The 17,542-nt window shown below is 49.3% G+C and overlaps 1 protein-coding gene across 2 annotated transcripts in view; it reads right to left on the reverse strand.

The window, feature by feature from the left end:
• The window catches only part of Slc28a1 (solute carrier family 28 member 1), a 38,149-nt gene that overhangs the window by 926 nt on the left and 19,681 nt on the right, over positions 1-17,542 (reverse strand). Inside the window, exons 8-14 of one of the 2 annotated variants that reach the window (XM_057756403.1) lie at positions 15,734-15,814; positions 13,261-13,341; positions 11,625-11,750; positions 4,507-4,637; positions 3,448-3,616; positions 3,167-3,364; positions 820-901 (exon numbers count right to left, since the gene is read on the reverse strand). In XM_057756403.1, coding sequence (XP_057612386.1) covers positions 820-901; positions 3,167-3,364; positions 3,448-3,616; positions 4,507-4,637; positions 11,625-11,750; positions 13,261-13,341; positions 15,734-15,814 — 868 coding nt within the window. The remainder of the gene's footprint in view (positions 1-819; positions 902-3,166; positions 3,365-3,447; positions 3,617-4,506; positions 4,638-11,624; positions 11,751-13,260; positions 13,342-15,733; positions 15,815-17,542) is intronic. The other variant, XM_057756404.1, reaches the window with a different exon arrangement.

A 17,542-nucleotide genomic window follows, 5' to 3' on the forward strand; every position in this document is an offset into this window, starting at 1 on the left:
TGAGTAGCAGGAGGAGGGATGTGGCCCTTCATTGTCCCTGACCTATCAAGAAGGTTTCAATAATGTTCCCTTCACCCCACACACTGTAACAGGAGGAGGAAAAGAAGTTGGTTTCTCTTTCTCTTTTTATGAGAAGGGGTCTCACACAGCCCAGACTGGCCTTGAACTCCTGATCTTCCTGCCTCTGCCTCCCCATTGTAGAGATTTCAGGCATAAGCCACTGTACCCAGCTGATCTGGTACTGGAGGTTAAACACAGTCTCCAGCATGCGAAGTAAGCACTCTAGCAACTGAGCGACATCGCCAGCCTTTGGGTACGTGTGTTGTCGTTTGTTTTGTTTTGTGACAAGGTTTCATATAGCTGAGGCTGGGTTTGAAGTCATGATTCTCCAGTTTCAGCCTCCTGGGTGCTGGGATTATAGATGTATGCTACTATGCCCAGCTAGGAAGATGGGTTTGTGGTGTGGCAGCATATTGACTAAATACAGGCCCAGCCATTCCCTGACGATCACTTCACTTCTCCAACGCAAAGTTTTACTCTCTCTAAACCAGGCCACCTGCACCTTGAAGGCAGCTGTGCCCATTCATGAGGGACCTTCCTCTCCCGGGCTGTGAGGGCATGGTGGAAAGCCAAGATGAGCTGGAAAACTCACATTGAGAGGGAAGAAAGTGGGGGAGCAGGAAGGGGTCAGGATGAGGGTTCCTTCATTAGCCTATGCCCTCCCTCTTTTTACACTGCCCATTGTCCCCCATCAACCCTTCCCAGCCATCCCCCATGAGTCCTCCTGGCTCCTGGCTGCTTCAAAGGCCAGGGACTCACCCAAGCCTCCGAGCATGATGCCTATGGAGCTCAAGTTGGAGAATCCACAGAGGGCATACGTCGTCAGGACTTCTGCTCTGACCTGGAAATACAGATTACAAAGAGGCCTCACCCCAGGTGATGAAGCCTCCCTAGTCTTTTTTTCTTTTTTAAAGATTTATTTATTTTATGTATATGCGTGCTCTTTCTGCATGTACACCTTTGTGCCAGGAGAGGGCACCAGATCTCATTACAGATGGTTGTGAGCCACCATGTGGGCGCTAGGAATTGAACTCAGGACCTCTGGAAGTACAGCCAGTGCTCTTAGTCACTGAGCCTTCTCTCCCTCCCTAGTCTTTTTTTTTTTTTTTTTTTTTTTTTGGTTTTTCGAGACAGGGTTTCTCTGTGGTTTTGGAGCCTGTCCTGGAACTAGCTCTTGTAGACCAGGCTGGTCTCGAACTCACAGAGATCCGCCTGCCTCTGCCTCCCGAGTGCTGGGATTAAAGGCGTGCGCCACCACCGCCCGGCTTCCCTCCCTAGTCTTAATTCACTCAACCCCTCTGTGGCCTTGGCGCCTTCATGAGACTCCTTTGCTAGTCTCATTCTCCCACTTTAAGGGAACTCACACTTTACTGCCTCAAAGACCCAACCCCTCTCTCAGCTGTCCTTCAGCCTGTATCCTAAGTGCCCACCTTTGGTTTTGGAGACAGGGCTTCAAATAGTCTTAAACTGGTCTCAAGATAATTATAACTGAGGATGACCTTGAACTCCTAACCCACTTACACTACCTTGCCCATACGCTACCACACCCAGTTTGTGCGGTGCTGGGGGTGGAACCCTGGACTTTGTGTATGGCCAGGCAAACACTCTACCAACTGAGCTACACCCTCAGCCCCCAAGCTTGCTCTGAAGTACAGACTTCCAACGCTGCTGCTTTCTTTCCAGTGGTGACGTCAGCGAGCCCGACAAGGCAGCGTTTAACCACACGCTAGTTTGGAAAGTTGCTCTGTGTGGAGTTCTGCTCGCCCACCTCTGAGGAAGCTCCTGAAGAAATGACCCAGGGGGCAGGGACAGTTCTACACACCAAGAGTTATTTCAGCATTGCTATACGCACAGCCAAATAAGGAGTTCGGGTGAATAACCCAACAGCATGAAACTGGTGAATATGGTGAGACTCTCACATCTGAGCCTGTGAGACGGCTCCTCAGGGAAAATGCTTGTTGTTAAGGCTGACAGTCAACTGTCAATCAACTCCTGCAAGTTGTTCTCTGGCTTCCATATGTGCAACACACACACACACACACACATTGAAATAACTAGTATCAAATAATTGAAAGACACATGAATTTTGGAGCAGGGCATGGTGGCAAATACCTTTAATCCCAGCACTCAGGAGACAGAGGCTAGAAGACTAGCCTGGGCTACAGGGGGAATTTCAGAACAGCCAAGGCTACACAGAAAAACTCTGTCTCTTAAAAAAAAAATGGGGGGGACATAAATTTCAAATGTGTAGCTCAGTGTTTAGTATGCACAACAAGGGCCTGGTTCCATCTCCAACACTGAAAATAAAAATCTACATACGCCTTAAAGATGAGGGAGAAAGCTGGCTATGCTGTAGGCCTATAGTAACTGTGAATTCTGTCTTAGGGGGAAAAAAAAAGTTGTTCTCGTGGAGGCTCGTACCTGTAATTCCCAACATTATGTTCTGACTTTGTATTCTTTTTTTTTTTTTGGTTTTTCGAGACAGGGTTTCTCTGTAGCTTTGGTGCCTGTCCTGGAACTAGCTCTTGTAGACCAGGCTGGCCTCGAACTCACAGAGATCCACCTGCCTCTGCCTCCCGAGTGCTGGGATTAAAGGCATGCGCCACCACTGCCCGGCCTGACTTTGTATTCTTGCAGAAAGGCTAATGTCATAGGTCTTGTGTCACTTTGTTCATGGTGGTGTTTTTAGAATAAATGCCAACGAAATAAGCCAAGCCCTACACCGCGTATGTCATCAGGGACTGAGGTGGAGGGTCTCCCAGCTCAGTCGTTCTTTAGCTCACTGGGCAATCCCACATGCCCCTTTGGAGGAGAGGTGGCAGGCGTTATATCCCTGTTTTCCAAAAGAGAGGCAAGGCACAGCCCCTCACCCAGGGCCAAAGCTAGCAGTGGCCCATCTGGAACTTGGTCTCAGACAAATCTCTTTCAGGAGCTCACAGTGCAGCCCCAATGTCTGTCTGATCTGCCAGGAGAGCAGGATATAGGTGCTTAAAGCGTCACCCCAGTGTGTCTCAGGCAGGCTCAGAGAAACACAAAAAACAGTTGCCAGGAGCCCCAGGGAATGCTGGGCCATCCCTGCGCTGCCAGGAAGGAATGGGGCACTCACAGAGATCCACTGTTTCTGGTCACCGATCCACTCCTCGGCCCCTGCCAGGCGGCGCTGTTTGTACTGGGAAAGCTCTTGATAGGCCACAAACTCATTCAGAAACAATTTGACGCCCAGCAGCTCAGCCACCACCGGACAGTCCTCCCAGGCCACGCCCATCAAGAAGGCCACAGGCCGCAGGACATAGGAGCAGATGAGCTGCGGATAAAGAGATCTGGGTCAGGCAGGGTCTCCATCCGTCGTTCCCTATCCCGAGACCCTCCCCTCCACCACAGCCGCACCTGGAAGCTGAGTCCCTGGATATCCACCATGTCCCCCAGCCAGGAAAGGGCAGCGTTGATGAAGGCCAGGACAGCCAGGATGGCAATCAGGTTGGCAGCAATGTTGGCGACGACCTTCACTGAGATGGCAGCCCCAGAGCTGGCTGCTTCCACGAGGTTCCGAGCGTCTCTACCATTGGAATCAATGGGTGTCATTACTAGTATGTCCCCAGAAACAGGAGAGCTCCCCCACTCACGTTATAGGTCCAAAGAGGGCCCTTGGACAGAGGGCTTCAGAACCGAGGAGGCTTGTTTTCTTTCCAAGACAGGGAGAGAAAAGAACTTCGAGAGATAAGAGGAGGAAAGGGTGACCTGCTGGTCAAAGAATGAGGAAAATACCCAGGTTCTAGGCTGCACTGCAATGTAAGGCTGCCACCTGGTGGTCAGAGGTCAGGCGTGCAGAGACGGTAGCAAGGAGCAACACCGGCCCTCATCAAGAACCCCACTGGGTGAACCTTGACCAGCCCTTTTTTCTTCCTGGTCAGAAGCAGATTATGACTTGAAAAATGCAATCAGTACTTGTTTTTTTTTTTTTTCTTAGTTTTGTTCTGTTGATATGAGTCTCACTATGGAGCCCAAGTTGGTTCAGACCTTGCTATGTAGTTAGGCTGGCCGTTTTCCTACCTCATTCAACAAGTCTGTGTTCGGGTTGGAGAGGTGGTTCACAGGTTAGAAGTAACTGGCTACACTTCCAGAGAACCCGAGTTCAATTCCCAGGACCTGAATGGAGGCTCATAACCAACCCATATGGAGGTTCCGGTTCCAGGGGATTCCATACCCTCTTCTGGCCTCCTCAAGCTCATGGTGCAGATACAGGCACACAGGCAAATATTCATACATAGTAAATAAATCAATTAGTTCTTTTTTTAAAAAGAGTCTGTTTTTGCTTGTGAAGCCAAGGTAGCGATGGGAGAGAGAGCTCCATGGGACGGAAATGAGGCAAGGACAACTGTTCCTCGCTACCCCTGATCCCCCACCCAGCACCTGTGCCCTCTGCGATAGCCCCCCTGTTGCACTCACCCATAAGTCAGCTTCACCCCTTCCTCACTCCGGAACTTGGACTCCTCCACCTCCGGGTAGACCAGTTTGGAGAGGGCCAAAGCGCAAGGGGCCGCCATCACGGAGGCAGCAATTAAGGAGGCGGCATCGATCTGCAGGAACAACCAAGAGGGTGGGCCAGGGCTGGTAACAGTAGAGTCCCTGGCTAGCATGCACAGAGCCCTGGATTTGATCTCTAGAATCACAGAACCAGACGTGGAGTTGCAGGCCTGTAATCCCAGCACTCTGGAAGTAGGAAAAGGAAGGTCAGAAAGCCAAGGTCATCCACAGCAGCATCGTGAGTTCAAGGTTGCCCCGAGAGCCCTGAGAACCTGTCTCAAAAATATAAACAAACAAACAAACAAACAAACAAATAAATGACGTGAGGTTACACGGGACAGGTAGAAGAAGCGTGGCAGAGGGACAGGTTCTGAAGTCACCCCATTAGTATGATCTCACTGCTGGCAAGGTCATTAATAATCCCTGTTATGCTCTGAGGCTTTCCCAGTACTTCCGCAAGGGCCCATGGGATGGCTGGGCAGGTAAAGGGCCTTGCTGTCAAGCCTGAAAACCCGAGTCCAATCCTTGGAACCGACGTGGCGGGAGAGAACCGACTGCTGCACGTTGTCCTCTGCCTTCCACCTGCACGCACATATGTGCACACAAATGATACACTGGGTTCCTTTCCTGGCACCAGGCCAGCTGGAAACGGTGGTGTGGTCCTGTAATGTTAGTACTCTGGGGATGATGGGTTGGAAAGATGCTTCCACAGTTAAGAATGCTTGCTGCTCTTACAGAGGACTTGAGTTCAGTTCCCAGTCCCTCACCAGACAGCTCAAAACAGATGGCCTTGTCTTGGCCTTTAGTCCCAGCAGAGGCAGGTAGAGCTCGGTGAGTTCAAGACCAGCCTGGTCTATGTAGTAAATTCCAGACCAGAGCTACAATGGTGAGCCCCTGTCTCAAAAGATGTAGGAGGGAGAGGAGATGAGAGAAGGAGAGAGGTGAGTTTGCATGGGCCAATTAAAGCAGACGGCAGAAGCTCCGAGGGAACAGCCAGGAAGTGCTGGGGTGGAAGAAGCAGGCCTGGAGATCTTTAGGGTCTCTGCAGGCTCTGAAATCCTCCTTCTTTTTCCAAACCGCTTGCTTCTCCTTAGCCAGAAGCAGAAACCACACCGAGTGTGAAAATGGAGTGTCGCTCACAAAGGCTCAAGTGTTAAGGCTTGGTCCTCAGGGGATGCAACAGAGGAGTCACTGACTTACAGCAGGGAGGGGCTCGCTTCACCAGCAGGCTAATCCATCAACACACTGAATCAGGAGGGAAGGCTGGTCGGAAGAGTGAGTCGCTGGGACACACCTTTAAGGGTACATCTTGCATCCAGACTCCTCCTCTCTGTCTCTCTGCTTCCCTGGCTGCCAGGAGGTAGGCTGGGTATTGTTCTCCTGCACCCCTGCCATGTTGTTCCATCTCAGCGCAAGCCCGCAGTGAGTATGAGTGGAAACCTCTGCAGGCATGATAATTAATAAGCTAAATCTTCATTTTCAGGGTTTCTCTGGGGTGCTTTTTCATAGCAACAGAAAACCCACTCACACACCATGAAACAAACCTGTGACAGCCCCAACTCCTCTGCCACAAGCACTGGATGGCAGGCCCAGGACCCCGATCCTTCCCCAAGAAAGGGCGATTTGAACTTTCAGGGATTCACTGGTCTCCTCCCTGACTTCCCAGCTCCAGTGTAGACAATACTACACCTGCAGTCTGGGGCTTCTCTGTCCGCCAGCATGGATCCTGACCTATTCTTCAGCTTGAAGAGCACACCCAGTTTGTAAGCTTCAATCTTAGTGGGGATCACATATTCCAGAGGCATTGAAGTCCCAGCCTCAAATCCCACAGTGACCATTCCCGTTCTTCACAGAGGGGGAGACCTGCATGCAGGTCAGGAAGCTGGCCCTGCTTCATCCCACACCAGCCTACTGAGCCTCTTTCCCCCAGCCCTGTCTCTAGGAGCTCAATCAAGAATGCCTTCCATCAGCTACCTGGGCCCCCTTTTACCTGGGAGTTCCCCGTGGAAAGAGGGACAAGGGCAACACCCCCTTTCAGAAAGGAATCAAAGGAGCCAGTCACCGGGCAGGTTTCCCATCTTACACTGACCACCTTTTCGGCGCCACGCTACGTGTTTTCTGCCCATCCTCAGTCCACCTCAGCAAGGCCATCTGCCCATTTTACAGGTGTGGAAACGAAATGACAAAGTCACGCTGCCCACTCAGGATCTTGAAGACCCTGTTCCACTTGGGGACAGTTCAGTATGAAACATGAGTGGTCAACTCCTGAATGTTCCTCCGACCAACTTGGGTTCAGAGGCCCCTGCGCCAAGAGACCAGTCTGCTTGGATTTGCAGTAAAAGTTGGCATCTATTCTAGAGCCTTTGGAACAACAGCACAGTTAGAAATGGATGTGACGGTTGCAGTAGAATGATCCAGTCAAGTGGCACTTGGGGCTGTGGGACAAAAGAGAAGACCTAGTCCACCGCTGTCCAATACAAACATGATGGAGAACACAAACACACTCTTACACCTGTCCCATGTCGTTTCCATAGGGTCTCATGTATCTCAGGCTCATCTCGAAGTTGCTATGTGGTTGATGGTAACCTTGAACTTGTGATCTTTCTCCTCTACCTCCCCGGTGCTGGGCCTCTAAGACATGTGACGTCACACAGAAAGGCTTCAACACATTTACTGTGGCCAGCAGCCACATCTTTTAAAGTGCAAAGGAAACCAGGACTGGGAGGAGCAAGTTGGAAACACTAGTTGGGAAGCTGAGGCAGGAGGTCATCAGGTCAGGCCAGTCTAAGAAACTTAGTGAGACACTATTTAAAAAAAGAAAGAAAGGAAGCAAGCAAGGAAGGAAGGAAGGAAGAAAGAAAGAAACCTTAGCTCAGTAGTACAGCATTTGCCTAGCATTTGGGATAGAGACCCCGGGTTCGCTCTACAGCACAGAAGAAAGATGAAAGAGGAGGAGAGAGAAGTCTAGTTCATTTTTAATATATTTTAATTAACCCAGTGTATCTCCAAAGTCTTTCTTTCCACCCACATAATAATATAAACTTATTTAATAAAACACCTTAATTTTTTCTGTGCAAAGCCTCTTGCACACCTTTTCTGAAACCAACCATGTTTCAAGTGCTCAGCAGCTCCCAGTTACCGAGTTGGCCAGGTCCTAGAACTAGCCAGTTGCCTGCAATGGGAAAGATGTGGATGAAGGGTCAGAAGCTGAGCCACAGAGAGCAATGTGTGAACTGTGGGGAGACGGCTCAGCAGGTGAGTGCGCTTGTCTTAACAAGCCTTAGGAAAAGAGTGGTGGCTGGAGAGATGGCTCAGCGGTTAAGAGCACTGACTGCTCTTCCAGAGGTCATGAGTTCTCATAGATGGTTGTGAGCTACCATGTGGTTGCTCACAACCATCTATGAGAATCTGGTATCCTCTTCTGGCCTGCAGGCATGCATGCAGACAGAACACTGTATACATAATAAATAAATAATTAAAAAACAAAACAAAACAAAACAAAAAAAACAAGACTTAGTTCAAAACCAGAGCCCATGGTGGAAGGAGAGAACCAGCTCCCAAAGTTGTCTTCCTCCCCCCCGCACATGCCTTTGACATGTTCTCCTGTGCTCATAAACAAACAATAACAGCAAAAAAAAAAAAAAAAAAAAAGAATCTGTGAACTGGGAGTGTAGCTCAACAACTTGCCTGGCACGTTTGAAACCCAGCTGGACAAAAAGGGGGAGTCTCCATGGATAGGGCAGGAGGCCAGGCAATGACCTGCTAAGGGCAGGTGGGGGCAGAAGAGGCAGAAGAGGGGAGGAGTAGAGCAGGGAAGAGGGGAAGAGGAAAGGAGGGGGAGGAAGGGAAGAGAGAAGGTCAGCTACATCTTTTCCCGCCCCCTGTTATGGTTGCAGCCTGGGGCTTTGGGGAGCCCTGTGGCAACCCCCACACATCTGTAGGGCTACAGAGGAGGGGTAGCCAGGCTGTCAGCTGGGAGGAAAAATGTCCCCCTGGACCCGTGACTGAAAAAGAGAGGAAGGAGTGGAGTTTTAAGGAAAAGGGATAAAGGTCTTCCCGTATAGATAGTCTTTGCCTTAATGGCTCAAACAGATCATTTTTACATGGAGGTCGTCTTAGAGTGATAAGCGTTTTTGTAGAAATTGCACCTGGCATTTTGAATCGTGATCTTTCCTGGGTTAAGCAAATGTGGTGGGATGCTTTCTGGCAATGCCGGTGGCAGCAGCCAGCCAAGCCCCAGATCCAGGTCTGCCCCCACATTCAGGCTGCGGGAAGGCTTGGTGCTGACAGTATAATGTCTCCGATGGAGCAGAATAGACATATTCCATGTGTTTTCAAATTATGGTACATTTGTATATGTATTTACTGGGCATAGCCCACTGTACACCCAATACAGCCAACTGTCCTTAAGTTTTCTTTTTGTTTTATTTTATTTTATTGAAGTGGGGTTTCACTATGTGACCATGGCTGGCATTGAATTTATAATCCTCCTGCCTCAGCTTCTGGAGTGCTGTGATTATAGGTGTATTTTATTTTCTTAGTGTGGAACTCAGGGCTTTTCAGATGGTCGGCAAATGCTACTTGTTTTTTTTTTTTTTTTTTTTTTTTTGGATTTTTGAGACAGGATTTCTCCGTAGCTTTTGGTTCCTGTCCTGGAACTAGCTCTTTTAGGCTAGGCAGGCCTCGAACTCACAGAGATCCGCCTGCCTCTTGCATACGCTACTTGTGAGATAGATCTCTTGTCTCTTAAGTCCTAGCTAACGACTCTGCAAAGCTCACGTGGCTGAAAAGAACATGGGACTGATTCCTAACACTGACCATGACGCCCAGAGCCAAGCTAAGACATTTGAAGACCTTCACCTGTGAAAATAGTATGTCCAATATGTCGCTATGAGAAATAGTTCCATGAACAAAGTTTGGGGTTTCAATTTTTGTGTTTTGTTTTTTCTTTGTTTGATTTTTAAGGCAGGATAACCTCCAGATCTATATGTAGGTAATGACCTGGAACTTTTGATCCTCCTGCCTGTACCTCCCAAGTGCTAAGATTACAGCTCTTTAAAAAATTTATGGGGATAGGGTGGGAGGGGATGATACATGCTTTCAATCTCAACACTTGGGAGGCAAAGGCAGGCGGATCTCTGTGAATTCTAGGCTAGCCTGGTCTACAGAGCTAGTTCCAGGCCAGCCAGGGCTGTATGGAGAAACCCTGTCTCAGAAACAAACAAACAAACAAAAAAGTGTGTGTGTCCATGTCCACAGCCTGAAGCTCTGAGAATTGACCTGAGGTAGTAGTCAGGCTTGGCAGCAGGTGCTTTCCATATCATCTTGCCCACCTGGGTTTGGGTTTGGTTTGGTTTTGACAGCATCTTACTATGTAGTCCAGGCAGTCAGTCCTAAACTCAGGACCTTACTGCCTTAATCTGATGTGAGAGTCCCCTGTGTGTGCTGTGATTACCATTAATCCATAAAGAAACTGCTTTGGACTGATAGCAAGGCAGAACTTAGGTAGACAGGAAAAGCTAGGCTGAATGCTGGGAGAAAGGACAGAGTCGGAGAGATGCCATGTAGCCTCGCTGGAGATAGATGCTGGAACTTTAGCTGGTAAGCCACAGCCACGTGGCGATACACAGGTTAATAAAAATGGGTTAAATGAATATGTAAGTGTTAGCCAGTAAGAAACTAGAGCTAATGGGCCAAGCAGTGATTTAATTAATACAGTTTCTGTGTGGTTATTTCGGGTCTAAGCCAGCCAGGCAGCCAGGTCTAAGCTAACCGGGCAGCCAGGAACCAATAAACAGCCTCCTCCCTCCAACATTAACCTCTAACTGCTGAGCCATCTCTCTAGCCTCTTGTTTGTTTCTTTGGAGAAAAAAGTCTCAAGGCTAGCCTTGAAATCCTGATCCTCCTGCCTCCAGTTCACAAATGCTGGGGTGGAGGCCTGCACCATCACCACCAATTTAGGATGTGAACCTTTTATAAACTTACTTGTGAGGCTGGGACACAGCTCAGTCCGTGCAGCGCTTGCCTAGCATTCTCAGTGCCCTGAACTGAACCCCAGCATCACATAAACCAGGTGCCGTGGTGCGTGTCTTAACTCCTAAACCTTGGGCTAAGGCAGGAGGCCAACCTCAGCTACACTGGGAAACCCTGCCAAAAACACCTAACCAGTCTCACGTTGTGGTGCACACTTTTAATTCCAGCTCTTGGAAAGCAAAGGTAGGAGGATTTCTGAGTTCAAAGCCAGCTGGTCTACGTAGCTAGTTCCAGGACAGCCAGGACTACAATAGAAAGATCCTGTCTCAAAACAAGCAAACAAAACATCAAACCAAGCTGGGCATGGTGGTGCACACCTTTAGCTCCAGCACTGAGAGAACTGAGGCAGGCAGATCTCTGTGAGTTCGAGACCAGCCTGGTCTACAGAGTGAGCTCCAGGCCAGCCAAGGAGCTGTCTCAAACGACAACAAAATTCACCAAACCCACAACAAATGCTTCATTTACTCCCATAACAGGCAAAGATATCTATAACAGTTACAAAGGGAAAAATATCAAACTGGAGCTTTGAGTGTGAAATCTCAAGCAGGTACACAGGATTTCACCGAGCATCAATGTCAGGTGCTCTCTCAGGGACAGAAGCTCCTCTCTGCCCGTGCAATTGCGCTGTGAACTAGGGCCCAATTCACACCACTGGATTGACCCATGAAAGCATTATGATATATATCATCATTCAGGAGCAAAGGAAAGACATGACCCCCCCCCCGACACACAAAAGCCTCAATTTGCTTATCTAGAAAATGGGGATATTAGAGAGCCCAGCATAGTGCCCAATACATAAGAGCTTAGCAAAGGGAATCCTGGGAATCTGCCCAGGAGCCATGTGAAAAGCCTGAGCAAGTGGTTCAGCCCATCAGGCCTTCCTTGCTCAGGTAAAGCTGGGCTTTGAGACAGAGAGGGGACACCCCGAGCTGCTGTGACTGTGTGGGGGTGTTAGAAAGGCAATTTCAGGGCTTTGGCATAACCAAGCAACAGAAGGTTCTACCTACCCCAAAGGAGATATAGGCGCCCAAGAGGCTGCCGGCAATAGTAGCGTAGCCTCCAGTCATGACCACGTGAACTTCGGAGAGTGTCATGTCTGCCAGGTAGGGCCGGATGAGCAGGGGAGCTTCAGTCTATAAACAAGATAGACATAGACAATGAGCAGGGGTGGCTGGGCCCCGTTCTCACCGCCCCTGCCCCTGAAGGGGTGGTCACGGTGCACAACGAGGAATCTCAGAGGATGAGACAGAAGGGTGGGGTCCTATTCAGCTGGGTCTCTCTGGACCTCACTGTCCTCCCAGCTCTGTGGAAGGACCGCCACACCACACTCTGGTTCACAATGCTCCCTGTGTTGGCACATACCATGTGCCTCAAACCCAGGCACCTCCTCATGGCTTCCTATCTGAGACAGAAAAGACCCTCCTTTTCCAGGGGAGCAAACAGAAACCTGAACATCTGTGTATGCTAAGGGGAGTACCACTAAGAAAGGAGCTGGGTAGGCAATGGGCATTTGCTCTGGGACCTGTGGGAAAGTCTGGGGCCACTCTGGGCAGTACAGTTATGGAGCCACTGGTGTCTGGGTACTGCTCTGCAGGGTAGGGAGATAAAGAGTATGGCGGCTAATCTTCAGAATCACCATGGAAACACACCTCTTGGGGCATCCGTAAGGGTGCTTTCAGAGAGTTCTAACTGAGGAGAGATGACCCACCAACCCTGAATGTGGATGGCATAGTCCCACAGGCTGGGGCCCAGGATGAATACAAACTAGAGATAAAAGCGAGAGGATCAGCCCCTGAAGGTCTTTATCCCAGCACTCAGAAGGAAGAGGCAGGTGGATCTCTGAGTTCAAGGCCAGCTTGGTCTACAGAGGGAGTTCCAGGACAGCCAGAGCTGCACTGGGAAACCCTGTCTCAAAATACAAAACAAAACAAACAAAAGCCTAAAAAGAGAGAAAGAGACGGATAGAGAGAGAGTGGGGGAGTTTGTTTTGGGAACAACTTGTCTGCAACCACATCTGTCTGGAACACCAAACATGCAAACTATGAAACCCTTTGAAATTAGCATGCTTGCACCGTAATAAAAAAAAAAAAAAAAAGGCCAACATTTTCCTAAACTGCCCAGTGAACTAAAAAATTGCTTGACATGGCTGTCTCTCAGGGACTCCCTGACTTGCACAGTTTTCTTTCTCATGAAGATTGGGCCTGAAGAGACTTGGGAGTCCTGGTGCCTACAGAGTCATAGTTATTCTGAAAATACATTTTAGACAGAGGAAAGCCGAGAGAAAGGGTACGGTGGAAAGAAGCCTGCTCAGGAAACAACAACAACAACAAAAAAGCTAAATGTTGTCATCACTTATCCCTGGGGTATCTCAGCTGAACCATTCATACCTTGCTGGCCTTAGTTTCCCCATCTAAAGCCTGTGAGTCTCTAAGCTGATGACAACAGCCTAGGCTGGAGTGGCAGAGGTGCCAGAACGGCCATGTTTGGGTTTGGCATGACATAGGCAGGGCATGCAACCACCAAATTGAGCATCCCTGGACAACAGCCTCTGATGGCCTGGAGACAGATTCAAGTGTCTCTCCCTTGAATTAAATTGGATCCCTGCCCCACCTCCAGGCTGGTTTGGGTAGCTGCAGCACTCACCTGGCTCACAAAGATGTTTCCTGCCACACTCAGGGTCTCAGTGGCTGAGGTGCCCATGGTGACCTGCATCAGCCAGGCAATCTGGAAGAAAACAGTGTTCGTGAGTAGACATTGGCAAGTGCAGACTCAGAAAGAACTGGGGGACAAAAGTACCTTAGAAGTCTTCCTTCCAGCTCAGGGCCCTGCTGTGGTTTGAATGGCCTTTCCGAAATTCATGTTGAAATTTAATTAGCACTGGGGCAGTATTAAGAGGTGAGCAAAGGGGCCGGGCGGTGGCGCACGCCTTTAATCCCAGCACTCGGGAGGCAGAGGCAGGCAGATCTCTGGGAGTTTGAGGCCAGCCTGGTCTACAAGAGCTAGTTCCAGGACAGGCTCCAAAGCTACAGAGAAACCCTGTCTCGAAAAACAAAAACAAAAACAAAAACAAAAACAAAAAAAAAAAGAGGTGAGCAGGAGGGCTGGGGAGATGATAGCTCAGTCAGTCAGGTACAGACTTTCAGCTCCCGTGTAAAACACATGCACCTGGAATCCTGGTGCTGGGAAGATGGAGACTGGTGGATCCCTGGGACTCACCAACCAACCAGCCTAACCACATGGGTGAGCTCCAGGTTCAGCGAGAGATCCTGCCTCAGAAAATAAGGGGAAGCCAGCTAGCGCATCAGGTAAGGGCATTGGCCACCAAGCCTGATGATCGAGGTTGATCCCCAGGTCCCACACAGTGGAAAGAGAGAACCAACTCCTCCTCTGACTACTACACAAGTCTATGGCACATACACACACACAAAACAGAGATTTTATTTTTGGATTTGTTTTATGTGCCTGCATATGCCTGAGGCTTAGAGAAAAGGCATCAGATCCGCTGGGGCTGGAGTTACAGGGAGTTGTGATCTGCCAAGGTGAACACTGGGAACCCGACTAGGCCCTCTGCACGAACCCGATATATTCTTAGTTGCTGAGCCATCTCTCCAGCCCCCAGATAAATAATTTTTTAAAAAGAAAAAACTGTTAGTTGGGCTTGGTGGCACACATTATTAATTTTAGCACTCAAGAGGCAGAGGCAGGCAGATCTCTGAGAGTTCAAGGCCAGCCTCATCCACACAGCGAGTTCTAGGACAGCCAGAGCCACATAGTAAGACCCTGTCTCCAAAATAACATTTAAATTTCTTCACATAATGTCTAGCCTAGCTTTCCCCAGTTACTTTACTAGAGACTTCCTTTTCCAAGTAGCGTTTGGTAGCAGGCCATGGTCTAGAGCTCCGTGGAAAGGGGTTCTTCCTTAGAACATTTCTGCTCTGCTGCCACCTCACAGCCTGTCCTTGTTCAGACTCTCATCATAAGCGTTTGGAAATAAATCCCCTCCTCTCTTCCTCTTGTCCAGGCCCATCATTCTCGGTCCTCCGACCCTGCTGCTATGGATTCAAGCCTTGCACATTGCGGCTCATAGCAGCACTGTGTGTCCAACTCCACGCTTGAACACATTCTCCAGATCCAGGGTTTGTCCCCTCCCTGGATTCTGCCGGGTGTGCTCTTGACATAACCACAGGTCACTTTTTATTCTTGCTGCCCTCCAAAGGCGCTGACTTATTCTGAGCTCTGTCGGCTAAACCCTCAGCTCTTTCTGCCAGGTCTGACCCTGTGCAAGGCTATTTCCAGCATCCTGGGGTGATACAGATCTCACAAACCTGAGCACGTTTGGGCTGCCAAGAGGGCTCAGCAGGTAAAGGTGCTTGCTGCCAAGCCTGACAGCCTGAGTTTGAACTCCAGGTCCTGTATGGCAGAAGGAGAAAACCAACTCCTGCAAAGCGTCTTCTGACCTCCACATGTGTAGCCCGATGTGCATGCATGCATGCATGTGCGTATGCGCCCACGCAGTAAACAAACAAGTAAACAAATGTGATAGGCTTTTTAAAGTAAGCACATTTATACAAGCTAAGGCCAATGTGGCCTGATGTTATAATCGCTCAAGATCATTTTGGTATAAATAATTTTTCTTCTAAAGCCTGTGTTGCCTCACAGATCCCCCGCCCTCCCTCCCATAGAGACTGCATTGAATTTTGATGCCATTTTTTTTCTCCAGTGTTAGGGCAAGAGACCTTCTGAAGGGATGTTTGATTAGCAATAGATTCAGAGAGAATGTGAAATGTGGGAGCAGAGGATTCTGGGAAGGCATGGCCTTCAAGATCAAGAGACTGTGTGAGGGTTTGGACCCTGGAAGTAGAGGATTCTGGGAAGGCATGGCCTCCAAGAGCAAGAGACTCTGGGAGGGTATGGACCCTGGGAGCAGAGGATTCTGGGAAGGTATAGATCCAGAAAGCAAGGAATTCTAGGGTAGGGAGGTAGACTTTGAGCCATGGGATTCTGGGAGAGTACGTTATGCTGAGGGCAGACGCATCCTGGGATGACAGGATTCTAGAAGGGTGTAAACCTGAGAGCCGGTCACTCGGAAGAACCAAGCACGGATCTGAGGACTCACCTTCAGAATCACCCACTGCATGAGGCCAACATAGTAGAGAACCGACATGACGCAGCTGAAGAAGACGATGATGGGCAGAACCTGCCGGGAAACGGAGAGCCCTGCTTAGAGGTGTGCGGCGGGGCCCTGGTCCACACCCCCAAAACCTTGCCTCTCAGGGGTACTGGTTAGAGGTGCGTGGTGGGGGCCCTGGTCCACTCCCTCAAAGCCTTGCCTCTCAGGGGTCCTCCAGGTGCAAGGAGAAGCCTGAATTCAATGTGGGTGTCCCAGATGACCCCCAGCGGGCCTTATTTCAGGTCCCTCTCTCGTTTAGAGTAAGGCCGCCGAAGACCCCCACTTCTCCCCAACGTGAGCCTGTGCTGGGCTGTGGGGGTAGGGATTGCCTTTACCACCTGTTTCTTTATCTCCATCATGAGGATGAATCCTTGGGATTGCCATGAAGGGCACTGGCTCAGCCCTAGCACTCCGATGGACTCTCCTACTTCTTTGTGAGCTCAGTTCTGGTCCATGGCCTGATTGGCCCCCTGCACTGTGGGCCTGAATGGGGGAACCCTCCTTATTGTGGTTTTCTGTTTCTGTTCAGGGTCGTCAAACTTGGAGCAGACTTATCCTGGCCCTGCAATTAGCACCTCATCCTGCCACCCTGCTTCCTCTTCAGTCATGCCAGGGTCTTCACATCCATTCCTTCCCTTCCAGGTCCACAGCCCCACCCCGGGGCTTTCATGCTACAGCTCTTTTGTTTATTTTTTAAGGATTTATTTTATTGTTTTAATGATAGTAGATGGGAGGACGTGAAGCCAAAAGCGGGCCCTGGAGTGGGATCACAGATGGCTGTGAAATGCCTGACGCAGGTCCTAGGAACCAAACCCGGGTCTTTGCAAGAGCAATGCATGCTGTTCTTCACTGCTGAACCATCTCTCCAGCCCCAACTTTGATCCATTTATACTAACAGTACTTGCATGTCTTTGGACAGAGGGCTGATTTCAGGTTGAGTTAAAAGAACTAGCTAGAAATGAGTCTAAGCTAGGTCGAGCATTTGATGTGGGATTCCCCTCTGTATACTATAAATATGTTTTATTACCATTAGTTAATAAAGAAGCTACTTTGGCCTATGGCAGGGCAGAATGTAGCTAGGCAGGAAAGCTAAACTGAAGGCAGGGAGAAAAAAGGTGGAGTCAGGCAGACACCATGTAGCCACATAGCTGCCCAAGAAGTGAGAGATAACAAACCACATCTTGTGGTAAAATATAAAATAATAGAAATGGGTTAATTTAAGATGTAAGAGCTAGCTAGGAATACGCCTAAGCCACTAACCAAACAGTGCTGTAATTAATACAGTTTCTGGGTGATTGTTTGGGTCAGGGTGGCCAGAAAACTAAAGAACAGTCTCCACTTACAAATGCTCATAACTAATAAGAAGTCTGTGTCATGATTTGGGAGCTGGTTGGGAGACCAAGAAAAAAAGCCTGCTACAGGACTGGACTTGGGACTTGGTCCATAAGAAATTCAGTTGAGGCCTTCAGGATGGCTCAGCAGGTAAAGGCTTGTCATCTAGTCTGATAACCTGAGATCTACCCTTGAGAGCCACATGGCAGAAGGAGAGAACCTACTGTTACAAGCTGTCCTCTGACTTCCACACACACGTGGCATACACACACATACCCCCGCTCCCACACACATACCCAATTAATTAATCAAAAGTTATTTTAAAAGGAAAAAGGATGATGAGGTCCAGCTGAAGAAGCAGGCAGAGCCCGATCCTGGAGTCTGCATTGCTAAGGTGAGAGGAGAATAAAGAGCCTAGGAACC

Source organism: Chionomys nivalis, chromosome 23, assembly GCF_950005125.1.
Source record: "Chionomys nivalis chromosome 23, mChiNiv1.1, whole genome shotgun sequence".
NCBI lineage: Eukaryota > Metazoa > Chordata > Mammalia > Rodentia > Cricetidae > Chionomys > Chionomys nivalis.